General features: G+C 42.5%; 1 protein-coding gene across 1 annotated transcript; it reads left to right on the top strand.

The window, feature by feature from the left end:
- The first annotated feature begins 2,314 nt into the window (after positions 1-2,314).
- Positions 2,315-14,167, top strand: LOC102449953 (sulfotransferase 6B1-like). Its single transcript, XM_006131302.5, has 7 exons — positions 2,315-2,936; positions 4,869-4,987; positions 6,825-6,914; positions 7,718-7,844; positions 9,367-9,461; positions 10,988-11,144; positions 12,302-14,167. The coding sequence occupies exons 1-7, from the start codon at positions 2,741-2,743 to the stop codon at positions 12,430-12,432; spliced, it is 915 nt and encodes a 304-aa protein (XP_006131364.2). The 5' UTR covers positions 2,315-2,740; the 3' UTR covers positions 12,433-14,167.
- Positions 14,168-14,730: the final 563 nt, after the last annotated feature.

The following is a 14,730-nucleotide window of genomic DNA, read 5'->3' as shown; positions in this document are numbered from 1 at the left end:
TCTTGGGGGAAAATAAAGTGTACTGATTGGTTGTTAATACTGCATAAGAGTCTAGACATGCAAACATTTAGGCTTGTGAGTAACTTTATGCATGCACGAAGTCTCACTCGGGTAGGTTATTCACATAATGTGCGTTTGCAGGGCTTTAAACAAGTTTATTTTTACTTTAAAAAATCATTTACCATTTCACAAATGTAGTATCATACAGACTATGTGATAGACTGCATACCCACTCTATAAATATACACACACTGCTTTTGTTCCTGATTACTGTATTGCCAAGAGGCAATGGTTCTTCCCTTATGGGATTCGGAGGCAATAAGCACACATATTGGGTGAAGGCTTAAAGATTTTACTAAGCATATATTAAAGTACAATGCTTAATATTAGAGTAAAATACAATGAAGCAAATCTTATTAACAGGGCTTGACAAACTGGTGAGATCTACTCGCCAACCCTGCACCGCTCATGAACGGAGCGACCGGCTGAAATCTACTCACCACGGGCGAGTAGAAACAGCGATTTATTGAGCCCAGCTTATTAAGAAAATACAATGCTTATTAAGCCTAAGAAAATCTCAGAATAAAATGCAATGCCTACATCCCTTTCTGCTGCTGGGAACCCCCTGATGAAGGACAGCAGACCGACCCCAGTGGCCAGTGCATAGCACCTTCTGCAGCTTTGGTCTGCTCCGAGGTTCCAATGTTAGGAATATCCCTGGCACTTATATACTGTTGGATCTACAGTAATCGCCCCTGTTGTTTTGAGAACCTAACAAGATCGTTGATACATTGCATATTTTCCCACATTCGATAATTAGCTTGTTGATACTTCGCATATTTTCCCAGGCCAACTAATTAGCATTATCAGGTGGGAAACATTCAGCAAAGATAGCTATGGGATCTTTCCAAGCCCTCCGGCACTCCCATTTCAGGTGCATGGCCTTGGGACCTGTCCCAGAACTTGAAAGTCAACAGTGCATTCCTACACTGTACCATCTTGAGCAAACAGTTAATTCTTTGAGAATAACAAAAGAATAATAAGAAGCAAAAAGCACAAATGGCTGCCTAGAGCACCCAGGCCTATAAGAAAATGCAGGCACAAAAGGAATGATAGTGGTACACCACCTAATTTCCTCGACCTCACAATCGTCTTCCGCATTTCCACTACACTTACCTGAAAGTGAATTAAAGAATTAATTTGTGCATGTTTTTTAACTACCATCAAGAATTTTGCTGTAGGGAAAAATATTTGGAAGAAAGTGACGCAAGTGTTATCTGGAATGAATGATTTCTAATATAACCTCTTTCATAGAAGAGAATAACAGTCTGTATATCTACTGTGTATTTTAGAGAGTTTGTCTATTTGATCAAGAACTCCTCTTAAATGGGAAGTAGGCCGCTTCCTCTTATCATAACTTAACGCAAGGTCAAGGTTTGGCCGGGCGGCCTACCAGGGGCTAACCCTGGTGAACCACCTCCGGCACATTGGTCATTTATTGCCCACCCCTTCTATTAGGTGATATACTCATATCTGGCACACAGTTTTTCCATAGTAGTAATAACATCTTGTTTCTTCACCATGTATTTGTAACAGATTTCCATGACCCACCTTTTGTCCCTGTCCTTATTTGTACAATAAGTTGACCATATGGTTTTGGAAGCCTCTCTTTCCCTTTTCCACACTCTTTGGCGCCACTAATTATTAGACTCATACGGGGGGGGGGGGGGATGTGGGGGGGCAGGAGAGGAGGCAACAGCTTCCACAGGCCACACTGGGCAAGGTATGTGGGGAACCCACCTCATTGCCCCTGGAAAGGATAGGGCCTTGGATGGAAAGAGGTGGGATCAGGAGCAGCAAGCTGGGATTCCCCAGCCCTTGAGAAAGCACTCATCAACAGGCCCAGACACATGGTTGTTTTGGTTCTGTCAGCCATTTGGGGGGGGGGGAAACGAGGGTTCTTTTCTAAATATTATTCAATTTATCCTTACTGGGAATTTTAAAATTGAATGAAAAATATAGATTTCTTGCCTTTTCCTTATTTTAAGAGTGAAACGTGCTCATTATGCAGTTAGCAGAATTCTAATGAAGCCTATATAAGCAACTGTACAAAGTCTTCAAAGGCTTATAGGAAAACTTTAGGCATAACCCTTACGTTGCGGGGCTCATAGTCTCTCCTAATAAGACCGTGGTGATCCTAAAAGCATGATAAGCAGCTACCTTAGTGGCCTTCACTTTGTTCCCTTCTGTCAATGTTGAGACCCATCCCATGTGAATGAGTTTTTATGCAACCAACTGCGTTGATTCTACAGCAGCAAATCCCACGGTGCCCTCACATAGATAATCTTACACAAGGTGGAAAACTAGCAGCAAAAAGGTGTCAGGTGATTCTTATCACTCCCTGCAGAGATAGTGAATCTGTATAATTCATCTCCCTTCTTCACCAGTAGTAACTCTATTGACTGACTCCACCCAGCACAACACACTGGTGTGAAGAGGAGGAGAGTTAATGTTCAGTGTAATCCACAATACTGTCTGAAACCAGTTGCAGTTTACAGCAAGGAGTGTGTAATTCAGAGCTGTTCTTTAGCTGCAGTTTCCCTCTCTGAACAAGAGCGCCGTCAGACAGTGCCGAGAAATTCACACGTAAAAGTTTCTCTTCGGCCTCTAGACCCTAAAGAAAGCTAGAGACACGGTGTTTAAAGACAGCAGCTGGCAAGCGGCACAGTGAGCTCCAGCCATGGCTAAAAGTAGTGTTATTCAGGAACTATTGCAATACTTGGATAAAGTTAAAGGGAAAACATCTGAAGAGCTGCTGTTCTCCTACAAGGGGGTGCTCTACCCTATTGGATTGTGCAGCGCTGAGACTTTCCAAGCACTGGACACCATAGAATTTAGACATGATGATGTGTTCCTAGCTGTTTATCCTAAATGCGGTGAGTATAGATATTTTTGGTGGAAAAATTAAAAATAAATAGGATAAGTGTCAGATATGTGGTGATTGTTGTGGAGAATGAAGTTTAAATGCTACATGCAGTAAATCTACATATGTCACAGGAAAGCGGAGTACTAGTGTGCTTTCCTCTTGGATAATTTCAGATACATGCTGAATCCTATAGCACCAAAACATCGATACTATTGGCTGCATTAAGTTAAATGGAAAGAGTCATCCAACAGTATACCAACCTTAAAAATATAGTTGTCAGGAAATTTAGCATATGTTAATTTCTGTGCTTACTAGATATGTTAGTGTACAGTCATTTAGACGCTTAACTGATAAGTCTGGTTTTATCAGTTAATCCAAATGACAACACACACTCCCCACACACTGTATCAGAGGCAGCAAGGGAGGTGGGGAGCGAGGACCCAGTGCCCCTAGGGAGCTGGTTTTTCATCCAGCTCCCTACAAGCACTGGATCCTGCAGAGCCACGTGCCTCCCACCTTGTGCTGCTGCCCCTGATAGAGACAGAAGCATAGAAGGTGAGGGGGGCAGGCAAGGGCTGGTACATGCAGGAAACTGGGTTTAACTCCCCACCTGTATCCAGTGGAATCACCTGCCCCCTCACGCTACTGCCTCTCTATTAAAGGCAGCAGCGCAGGAGCGGAGTGGGTGCAGGAGACAGGCAGAATGCCGAAGCAGCCTCTGTCCCTGGCGGGCCTGTGCATGCCACTGACAGAAGCTGCTCCATGGGATGGTGAAGCAGCCTCTCTCCATGGGAAGCTCAGGACCCTGCGGACAGAGGCTGCTGCTGCCCTGCTCTGCTCCCTTCGCAAACCTGTCACATTATTAGATTGTAAAGGAAGCAGACAGATCACTGTTGCACCCCCAGGGGGTGTTTGCCCCAAATTCTCTACCAACTGGGCCATGTGAGGTGTCAAATGAAAGCTTATGTTCTTATGTTCTACTGATTCTATGTATGATGCTCATGTACTTGCATGATTTTTGTATACGGCGTTATGACTATGGGCTCTGTGCTTGTATTGCAAATGTTCTCCATCTGGGAGGGAGCAATGGGCCTGGACTGCCTATTGCAAGCAATGATTGTTCAGTGAATGACTGTGCTAACTAACTTCTGCAGTCCCATATCAAGTCACAACAAGAGGTTTTCCCTCTTCCGCTCTCAAATATGGGCACTGTTTGGGAGGTGTACTCAGAATCCGCTTACTGGATCAAAGTCCTATTCCAAATCTGACCAGAAGCTGTGATTATGCTGCTGCTGCTGCTGCTGCTGCTGCTGCCGCTGCCACTGCCACCACCACCCACCTTATAACTTTCAGCTCAGCACTTATATGGGAGACCCAACTTCAATTTCCCCCTGTGCTCAATGCACTAACCACCAAACTATAAGAAATTTTGATGTGTGTGTGGCAGGAAGGTTCCTTCCATTTCCTCTGTTGAAGCTGTTCCACTGTTTTTAAATAATTAGCCATTAGACGAAGGATATTTGACCTTAAGTCTCCCAACTTTCAGGTATGTATACTAATCACCCAACTAATGAATCGTATTCTTTCTGGCTAAATGCCTACATATTAGTTATCTAAATTCCTCTGCGAAAATGAAGAGCATATCTGGGTCAAAATGCCTACCTTACCTGGTCATTACATGCACAGAGTAATGTAGCGAAAGTATGATTTTTATGGGGCATATCTAGAACTTGTAGCTGTTCAAAGCACAGAAAATGCATTCTCATGTGCAGTGTGTCATTAAAGAAATGTTCAGCTTAAAAAATCAAACTTCTGTCTGAAACTTACGTACCTGCTAGGTTATATGAAGCACAAGAATAATAACTATTATGGGAGCTATGATGGATATGTTGCTATCTGTGGTTTGGAAAGCCCTCTTTGGCTCTTTTATTTTATGTTTCAGGAACTAACTGGATTCTACACATTTTAAGTGACTTGATAAATGCAGTACCAAATAATACAGGCGGTTCATCAAAAGAACGTATATATGGGCTTGAATTTGAAACTCCAGAAAAATTTCAGGTCAGCACAGACTAACTCATGAAACTTCTTTTAGCATACAATATTTTAATTTTGTTTATGTTATGTAAACATAAAACAATTTTCAGATAGTTTATACAGTTCTGTATCAGGAAATTTGATTTTAATTCTATCTTAATTACCTTTTCTACCCAAAATTATATTCTAATATATAAAAACACAAATAAATAGAGCAATTTTAAAGTAAAATAGACTTTTGTAAACAAAAAGGAAAAAAAGTGCATTTAACTCTAACATTTACCCCAGTTTGTTATTACTGTTGTACTGGATTTTCAGAGTCTGTTCTTGAGAGTAAATTTTGAGTACAGAAGTTTTAAAAAGTTTTCCTTTTCTAAAGAAATAGTTAATGAAATAGTTTACTGGTGAAGTGAGGCTAGATAAAAATGAAGAAAGAGATTTGATTTTTCCAGGTTAGTACATGACTACATATTTTCAGGAAAACAAAAACATACACACACACTTCTTTATTTGGCTTTATGATTAAAGATTGGCATCAAAGTTAGGAGATCTTCAATCACAAGTTTGCTATTGGCGTATTGTTTGACTTCAGGCAAGATATTTAATCTCTCTTCAATATAGATTCATAAATTATAATGCCAAAGGAACCATTGTGATCGTCTAGTTTGGCCTATATAACACAGACCACAGAACTTCCCTAAAATAATACCCAGAACAGATTTTCAAGAAAAAAAATCCAATCTCGATTTTAAAATGGTCAGTGATGGCAAATCCACCATGACCATTGGCAAATTGTTCCAATGGTTAAGTACTCGCACCATTAAAAATTCACAACTTATTTTGAGTCAGGATTTGTCTATCTTCAGTTTCCAACCACTGGATCATGTTATACCTTTCTATGCTAGACTGAAGAGCCTATTTGTTTCCCATGTAGATATTGATAAACTAAGATAAAGTCACCATTTAACACTCTCATTGTTAAACTGAATAGATTGAACTCCTTGAATCCATCACTATAACACGTTTTCTAATTCTGTTAATCATTCCCTTGACTTTTCTCTGAACCCCTCCGCCCCATTTATCAACCCCATCTTGAATTGTGGGCACAGTTTCCTCATTAATAAAACAGAATTAATACTTCTTTATTTCATGAGCCAGTGGAGACTTAATTCATTAGCGCGTGCAAATATTTCAGAATTTTAGATAGAAGGCACTACATGACCTCATAAAATGAAGCAAATTCTGAGCCAACTTTGTGGCACTGAGAAAGAATCCTCATCCACCAGCCAGTAGCTGTTGGTGCACAGCTGGAAAACAATTCTTACCACAAGAGTTGGGGAGTAGACCACATGGTCTGTTCTCCTGTTCCCTACATTAGATTTCTTGTACAGTGAATTCACTGCTTATTCCATCTGTGAACTGTCTGCGATGGCACTTTCCTCTACAGTGTACAGGCAGAAGAAAAGTCCATGTATATGTGTGTAGGGTGTGGGTGGGTGTTTTCTGCAGCAGGAGCCACCAGTGTGTGCTCTGTTTCTGCTACTGCAGTCCCAAATGCTTCAACATAACAAGGGCACAAAAGTGGGGCAGATATACTTTGGGACAATTTTGAAATCTCTGCTAAAATGGGTATTTTCAAACTGCAATTTTGTAGAAGGCTTTAACAATAAATGTCACTTCAATGGCATTGTGAATGATGAGAAACAAGAATAAAGACTACAATTTTTAACAATATATATTAATATTAATTTCCATGCAAAATAGAGGATTTTTGAGTAAATGTACAGATCCTATACATTGTCTTCATCTCTAAGGTAAGAATTATTATGGTTCACTTTTGTCACTTTCTGTTTTACATTAGAAAATAAAAAATGCACCTTCTCCACGTATCTTTTCCACGCATCTCCTTTATGATGATCTTCCCAAGGCTGTGTTTGAGAATAAGGTGAAGGTAAGTGAGTGAAGGTAGTAATGGAGGTCATTATCCACTTTCTAAGCAACTCCCAATTTTCTTCAGAAAGGTTTTAGGTGTGAAGGTTTAGGTGAAAAGGTTGCTTGGAAAAGAAGAATTCTGCTTTTACAAAAAAAACTCGAAAGGTTTTGGAATTTAGTTTTGTTCCACATCCAAGACCTTATTTTTTGTGAAGAACCTAAGAGGGCAAAGAAAGCAGAGATCTCAACCTGAGCCAAAGCAGAGATTTGAACGTGGGTCTCCCACATCTCAGATAAATGCTTTACCCACTAAGCTATAGATATGTTTAGTTAATCATTTTTCTCTCTTGTATATTTTAACAAAAATTCTAGCCAGGCCATGAGAAATATTCTCAATTAAAATAGAATTTAATTTTTACTGATCACTGCAATTCACGCTGAGAGGTCAAATCTCAGATCCTAGTCCAGCAAGGTGATCTGTGTAAGATAGCCCTTCTTGGTCTTTAGAGCCCCTGTGAAGTCAGTAAGTTGTTCTCCTGTTCCCTGCATTGCAGAACTGGGATTTGATTTGACAAATTTGAGTTCCTGAAAGAGCTGGTATGTTTTAAAGCAGGACCCTTGAGCTCAAAGGTTACCTTAAAATACCAAAGACTCATTTGTTTTTGCATCTGACAAAATGGGTCTTTGCCCATGAAAGTTTATGCTCCAATCAATCTGTTAATCTATAAGGTACCACAGGACTCCTCGTTGCTTTTGCAGATTCAGACTAACACGGCTACCCCCTCTGATACTTGACATCATTTGCTTTTGTTGTTTTAAAAGATAGTGTTGGTATTTCGAAATCCAAAAGATGCAGCAGTATCCTATTACCACTTCTACAACAACAGTCCTGGGCTTCCAGATATCAGCTCCTGGGATGAGTTCTTTCAGAAGTTCATGAGTGGAGAAGGTACAGTTGTTCGATCTTTGCAATGTTTCCCAGTGGCATGTATTAAGACTCTAGTACAATGTTCTCAACTCTTCTTTGGTCTATTGTCCAAAAGCAGAATCTGTGACTATCCTGTTGAAATTAATCCCCAAATGGTTTCAAACTAATGCTTTGGGTGGGGTACCTGGTGCTGAGAAGTTGAAGGTGCTTCTCCTGTGCCCAACCCAGGCTCAGTACTCAGCCCTGGTAACGCTGTTGTGGAACCATTCAAGTAACCAGGCTGGTATATTATATTGGGATTCTACTTCAGCCCCAGCACACAAAGGGTAAATGCCAACTTTACTCTTCCTCCGGAAAGCACCTTCTCCTTGTCATTTCCCATATTAAACAACTAGTGATGTGAATCTCTCCCACTTTGTTCTCAGCTTCCTTTTTCTCTCTTTCATCTTTGTCTCTGAGCAGGTAGATCTGCTTTAGGCTATGTCTACATGGTGAGCTAGGGGTGTGATTCCTCTTCTCATGTACACATATTTCAAGCTGACTCTCATTGAGCTAGTTTGAGTATAAATAGCGGTGGTAGCATTTGGGGATGTAAACATTTTTTAAAAAGGAATGGTATCATCATTAAAAATTCTATCAGTTACATGGCTACATACTTCTGCTCCACTCTGCACTGATTAGGCCTCATTTGGAGTTTGAGTTCCAGTTCTGGGCACCACATTTTAAGAAAGTTGTGGAGAAATTGGAGAAGTTCCAGAGAAGAGCAACAAAATGATTAAACGTCTAGAAAACATGACCTATGAGGGAAGACTGAAAGAACTGGGCTTGTTCTTGAAAAACAACCTGCCTGTTAGGGTGCTTAAACACTGGAATAAATTGCCTAGGGGGATTGTGGAATCTCCATCAAGGGAGATATTTAAGAGCAGGTTAGACAGACACCTGTCAGGGATGAGCTAAACTGTGCTTGGTCCTGCTGTGAGGGCAGGGGACTGGACTCGATGACCTCTCAAGGTTCCTTCCAGTTCTAGTGTTCTATAATTCTGCATGCTGTGGGCTCTGAAGTATAAGGTTCTATTATAAGCTGGCTCCTGGCATGGTCTGGCTGCCAGCCCCAATCCCAGGGAGCTACGATGCTGCAGAGACCGCAGCACAAGGTGTGGCTGTGCTGCGGGCTCTGCAGGATTAGTCTTATACTGCAGAGCCTACAGTGTGGAGTGGAGATAGACAGTCTGGGTTCTCTGAATTTACATTCACTTTTATTTTCATAATGACTTTAAAAGGAATTAAAGAATTCATTTGTTGTATACTTGCCAGGTAGAATCTTGATGTATGGATTTATTCTGAAAAAAAAATTGCATGGAGAACGTGAAAAGTCAAGTCCAGAACGAATGACTTTTAATAACCCAGAGGCAGTTAAAGGATTAAAATATCTAAGTTCACCAGGACTCTATATTGAAGTTAGGTTTAAAAAGAACATAATTCAAAGTATATTTAATTTACCCCAAGATGAAATTTATAGCCTGTCTCCTATATTTCTTTTCAGTCACCTGGGGTTCATATTTTGACCATGCTCTTTCCTGGAACAAACACATGGATGAAGAGAATATCATGATAATCACGTATGAAGAAATGAAAGAGGTGAATTTTTCTAGCAATTAGAAATGGGAAAACCTGTATGTATACTTAATTGTTCCCTTCAGTACATTCACAAGTATCCTGTCCAGTCCAGCTTTCACTCTGTGCCAGGTAAAACCTTAGTCTATGTCTACACTGGCAGCTTCTTGCGAAAGAACATCTTGCACAAGGGTTCTTGTACAAGAACTCTTGCGCAAGAAAATGTCCACACTGCCATATGCGAGCTGTGCTTTTGCGCAAGAGCACCCATGGCAGTGTGGACGCTCTCTTGCGCAAGAAAGCTCTGGTGGCCATTTTAGCCATAGGGCTTTCTTGCGCAAGAAATCCCTGCCGAGCGTCCACACTGCCCTCTTGCGCAAGAGCTCCTGCGCAAGAGGGCTTACACCTGTTAAAAAAGAGCGTAGCTTTTGTGCAAGAAGCCCTCCCTTACCACGCTGTAGTGTAAATTTCCTTGCGCAAGAGTGGGCGGGCAGTGTGGATGCTCTGTGGATTCTTGCGCAAGAACGGCCATACTTGCACAAGAAGCCGTGAGTGTAGATATAGCCTTAGGCTACGTCTACACTGGCCCCTTTTCCGGAAGGGGCATGGTAATTTCAGAGATCGCAATAGGGAAATCGGCGGGGGATTTAAATATCCCCCGCGGCATTTAAATAAAAATGTCCGCCGCTTTTTTCCGGCTTTTAGAAAAGCCGGAAAAGAGCGTCTACACTGGCCCCGATCCTCCGGAAAAAGCGCCCTTTTCCGGAGGATCTTATTCCTACTTCAAAGTACTTCAAAGTAGGAATAAGATCCTCCGGAAAAGGGCGCTTTTTCCGGAGGATCGGGGCCAGTGTAGACGCTCTTTTCCGGCTTTTCTAAAAGCCAGAAAAAAGCGGCGGACATTTTTATTTAAATGCCGCGGGGGATATTTAAATCCCCTGTGGATTTCCCTATTGCGATCTCTGAAATTAACATGCCCCTTCCGGAAAGCCAATGTAGACGAGCCCTTAGAGTATAATTCAAAGGCTAGGGGAAGACAGGCATATGATGTAGCAGCCATTTTCTCCCACTGGTTATTGACTCTTCTATCTGCAGCCCATCTTCCCCCTCTTCATTTTCAAGCCTGATCCCGCATGTGAGTAGTCCCATTTGCTTTAGTGAGACTATTCACATTCTGAAAGTTAAGCATATGTATGTTTGCAGGTCTTATATTTTTAAGGGCATGTAATATCCATTTGTATTACCCATTGATGCTGCTAAACAAATGTAATCAGTAGAAATAAATATTAAAAGAGAAACATGCAAAAGACTGAGTATCCTTTTAACACATTTCCATTTGGAGAAGGGAAGACGGATACCAAAATCTTGTCTAAACTAACCACTCATTTCTGCAACATCTTGCTGCTGAATCTACTATACTGTTCTACTGTTCTGCTCTGTGTATGGAGGGGGATAAAATCTGCCACATTCATTTGACAAAAGAGAAGAGGAAAATGTCTGGCATATTTTCTTTGACTCGTACATAATTCCAGCACACTCTTGTGTTTCAGAATTTACATGGAGGAGTGAAACAAATAGCTGATTTTTTGGGGTTCTCTCTGCCTGAAGAGAAGATTCAGTCTATTGCAGAGAATGCCACCTTCGAATCCATGAGCAACAAATCCCAAGAAACACATGGCAAATTTGCTCCCATGCTTTTCAGAAAAGGTACTTTTATATGGAGTGATGATAGTCATTTCAAGGCCATGAGCTCTTGTGATGGGGTGGACTAAGCCCTGATGCCCCTACAGGAGGCTAGAGTCCTTGCCACACCCCCTCCCAGCGAGAGGAGCAGAAAAGAGGTCCTCCAGGCAGGATAGAATGGCTATCTTTATGGCAGCCAATCAGGACCCAGCAGTCCGGTATAAAAGAAGCTGCTGGGCTAGGGCCTGGCAGTTTTTCACAGGAGCTCAACGCAGGCAGGTTATACATTGACTTGGAGACCAGCAGCACTATAGACAGCTCCGAGGGCAAGCTGAACTTAGACCGTGGTAAGGCCCAGGTCCAGTGACCGAAGACTGGCCACAAGCTTCCTACAAGAACCTTGAAGATGACTAAGCAGAGACCTTATGCGGCACCCCTTTACCACAGAGGGGCACTCACAAGCGGGTGGACCCTGTTACGGCACCCCCTCCACACGGGATGGTCACTCTGCAGAGGGGTGCATGGGGGTTAGGAGAGCAGGGAGGCTCATCTGCAGGCTGCAGCCTCAGGACAGCCAACAGGAGGTGGCAAGCAGCGCGAACATGGGCTGGAAGGGTTCAGAGGAGTGTGGGACAGCCCCACAGCTGGCCAGAGAAAAGCAGCGCTCTGAAGTGGGAAAGTGCTGCTTCCCTCTGGCCATAGGCTGTGCAGCGACCCAGTGTTCCTCTGAAGCCTTCCAGCCCGTGATCATGCTGCTGGCTGCCTTCTGGTGAGTGGTGGCTGTCCACAGGTTGGGGAGAGTGGCTGGCCGTGGTTGCCCGCGGTGGGGATGGGTGTGGCCAGGGGATGGAGAGCCCACAAGCTGCATCGCAAGAAAAAGCAGCAAGTTGAAGCAGTAGAGCATTGCTTCTCTCTGGCAGCTGGCTGCATGGCTGTGCTGCCCCCTTCTCCTGAGTCCTCCCACCCCTGTAATGTTGCATTGCTGTTGGCTGCCATTTGGTGAGTGGCTGCTTCCCATGGGCATGGGGGAGAGCGGCTGGAGGATGGAGAGCCTGGGGTGGAGGACTGGTCAAGTGGCCAATGGACCCGGGTCCCCCCCCCCCCACACACCTTCAGGTGGATAAGTTTAATAAGGACCCTTCACCTGTGATGTTATAATTTATTTCATTGTTCATGTGCAGGTGGCATTGGAGATTGGAAGAACCTCTTTACTGAAGCTCAGAGCCAGAAAATGGATGCCAAATTTGAAGAGTGTTCAGCGGGAACTGAACTGGGAGCAAAGCTAAAATATGATAAATACTGCAAATACTAAATCTTAACTTCGTTCTGATGCTACATTATCACGTATTTCATTGCCTTTCACATTTGGGAATGCATAGATTCAAATGATTTATACTTTCACAAATGAATTTGCAAAATAAAGAAATAATGAGAACTCAGTAAATAATGGGCCAAATTCTGCTATTAGGCCTATATAGACGTGACAGAAGCATTTAGCTGAATGTGTAGAACATATGACTAGTATATCAAAGTTTCTGTGCCTATTTGAGATTTTTTTTTCTTAATCTGCCATTATTTCAAACTGAGCTCTGCTCTAAATCCAAACTTTCTGAATGCTCTGGGTGTTAAACACCTTGAACATTTTTTTGGATGATCAGCTTCAGTAGTTAATTTGGTCCTAAACACAGCCTATGTTTTCTGTGGCCTTGTATGAAATTCCTTTAAGGTATGTCTACACAGCAGTGTTACTTTGGAATAACTGACGTTATTTTGAAATAACAAAGTGTGCATCTACACCACAATCCGTTATTTTGAAATAATTTTGAGATGGAAGACTTCTTATTCTGACTCCTGTAATCCTCATTTCACAAGGAGTAAGGGAAGTTAACAGAAAAGTGTTCTTCCTTTGACTTCCTGCTGTGTAGACAGAGCCAAAAGCCAAATTAAGCTATTTCGACTTCAGCTACGCAATTGACACAGCTGAAGTTGCGTATGTTAATTTGACTTTTGCCCTGCACTGTAGACATGCCCTTAGAGTTCATTGATTTGAGCTGATGGTCAGTATTTATCCTGGCAAAAGGTTAAGGCAGAGTGTCTTCGGGTTTTGTCTGGTGTTGTTTAATATGATTATTGCTGACAAAAAAGGGAGGTGAATGAGGTAGCAAAAGTTGCCAATTGAAGTAAGGTGTTGATGTTAGTCATGTTAGGAACATGAAGCGATCTCAACAAGCTAGAGAAAAAAACCTCTCCTTACCCTGATGGTAGAATATAACTATGGAGTAATTTTTAAAAAGCTGTTGAAAGAAGGCCCTGGTCATACCTGACTGATGCTTCTGCAACTATAGAGACTGTTATGGAGTCACCTCATTCTGAAGAGGGCTCTGGGCACAATACTTTAGCTGGTAAGAGATGTAAATGGGAGAGGTCTGGGTATGAAAATAGTGTTGATATTCGATAAAAATAGTGAGTAGAAGTCCTATGTCAGAAGCACATCTAGTGGTGAAGGAAAAGGGGGAAAAACATTTCCAGCCATCTTTGAGGCTCTCTCTTATAGGAGTTCTAGGGATGCAGCAGCACCCACTGGCTGAATGTGGTTTACCTCATATACAGGGTTTATGTTTTTTTTCATTGGTTTTCAGCACTCGCCCACGCTATACAAATTGTTAGAGAGTTACTGCTCTAATATCAAAGGGTCTCAGGAGTGTTACACAAATAAATTAGCAATAGCTTTAGGGGGTAGTCGAGTTAGTCTATAACTGGAAAAACATGCAATGTTTTGTCATCTCTGTGTGTTGGTACCAGTGATGTTTGCCTGTGTACTGCTACCCTCTGCTGGACAGAAACAGAACTACCATGTGTGACTACTGCTAAATCAACAAACAAGACTATGTAGCACTTTAAAGACTAACGATCGTTTATTAGGTGATGAGCTTTCGTGGGCCAGACCCACTTCCTCAGATCAAATAGTGGAAGAAAATTGTCACAATGGTTTATTAGGTGATGAGCTTTCGTGGGCCAGACCCACTTCCTCAGATCAAATAGTGGAAGAAAATTGTCACAATTGTGACAATTTTCTTCCACTATTTGATCTGAGGAAGTGGGTCTGGCCCATGAAAGCTCATCACCTAATAACCATCTTGTTAGTCTTTAAAGTGCTACATAGTTCGGTTTTTTGATTCAGCTACACCAGACTAACACGGCTACATTTCTATCACTGACTACTGCTAGTTTCTCAAATTCTAAAACTAAAATGTGTAGCAATGGACCAGACTTAGCATTCTGTCTCCTGGGAGTGGGGGCTGGGACTGCATGTCCTGGCTGGTGGCTTCTCCCACGGACTGGGGCTGCAGTCCCCAGCTGGTTGCAACCTCCAGCTTGTCTGGGGAGATGTTGGGGTTCCACAGGATGGTCCCAGCCTCCGGCTCCCTCCTACCTCCATGCTGTCTGGGGGGAAGGCTGGCCTCAGCTTCCAGCTGTCCCCCCTCACACACCCTCCAATGGGGGGGAGGACTAGGCTGCAGTCTCCTCAAAGGAGGGGACTGAGCCACTGTTTTCTGCTTCTCCTTGGGAGAGGATGTCTCTTCTGGGGGGTCATGTTAGGTTAAGTTTA

Source organism: Pelodiscus sinensis, chromosome 3, assembly GCF_052426305.1.
Source record: "Pelodiscus sinensis isolate ZL-2025 chromosome 3, ASM5242630v1, whole genome shotgun sequence".
In the NCBI taxonomy this organism is placed as follows: Eukaryota; Metazoa; Chordata; order Testudines; family Trionychidae; genus Pelodiscus; species Pelodiscus sinensis.
Note: the sequence above shows the minus strand (reverse complement) of the source record. Positions and strands in the feature narration are given on the sequence as shown.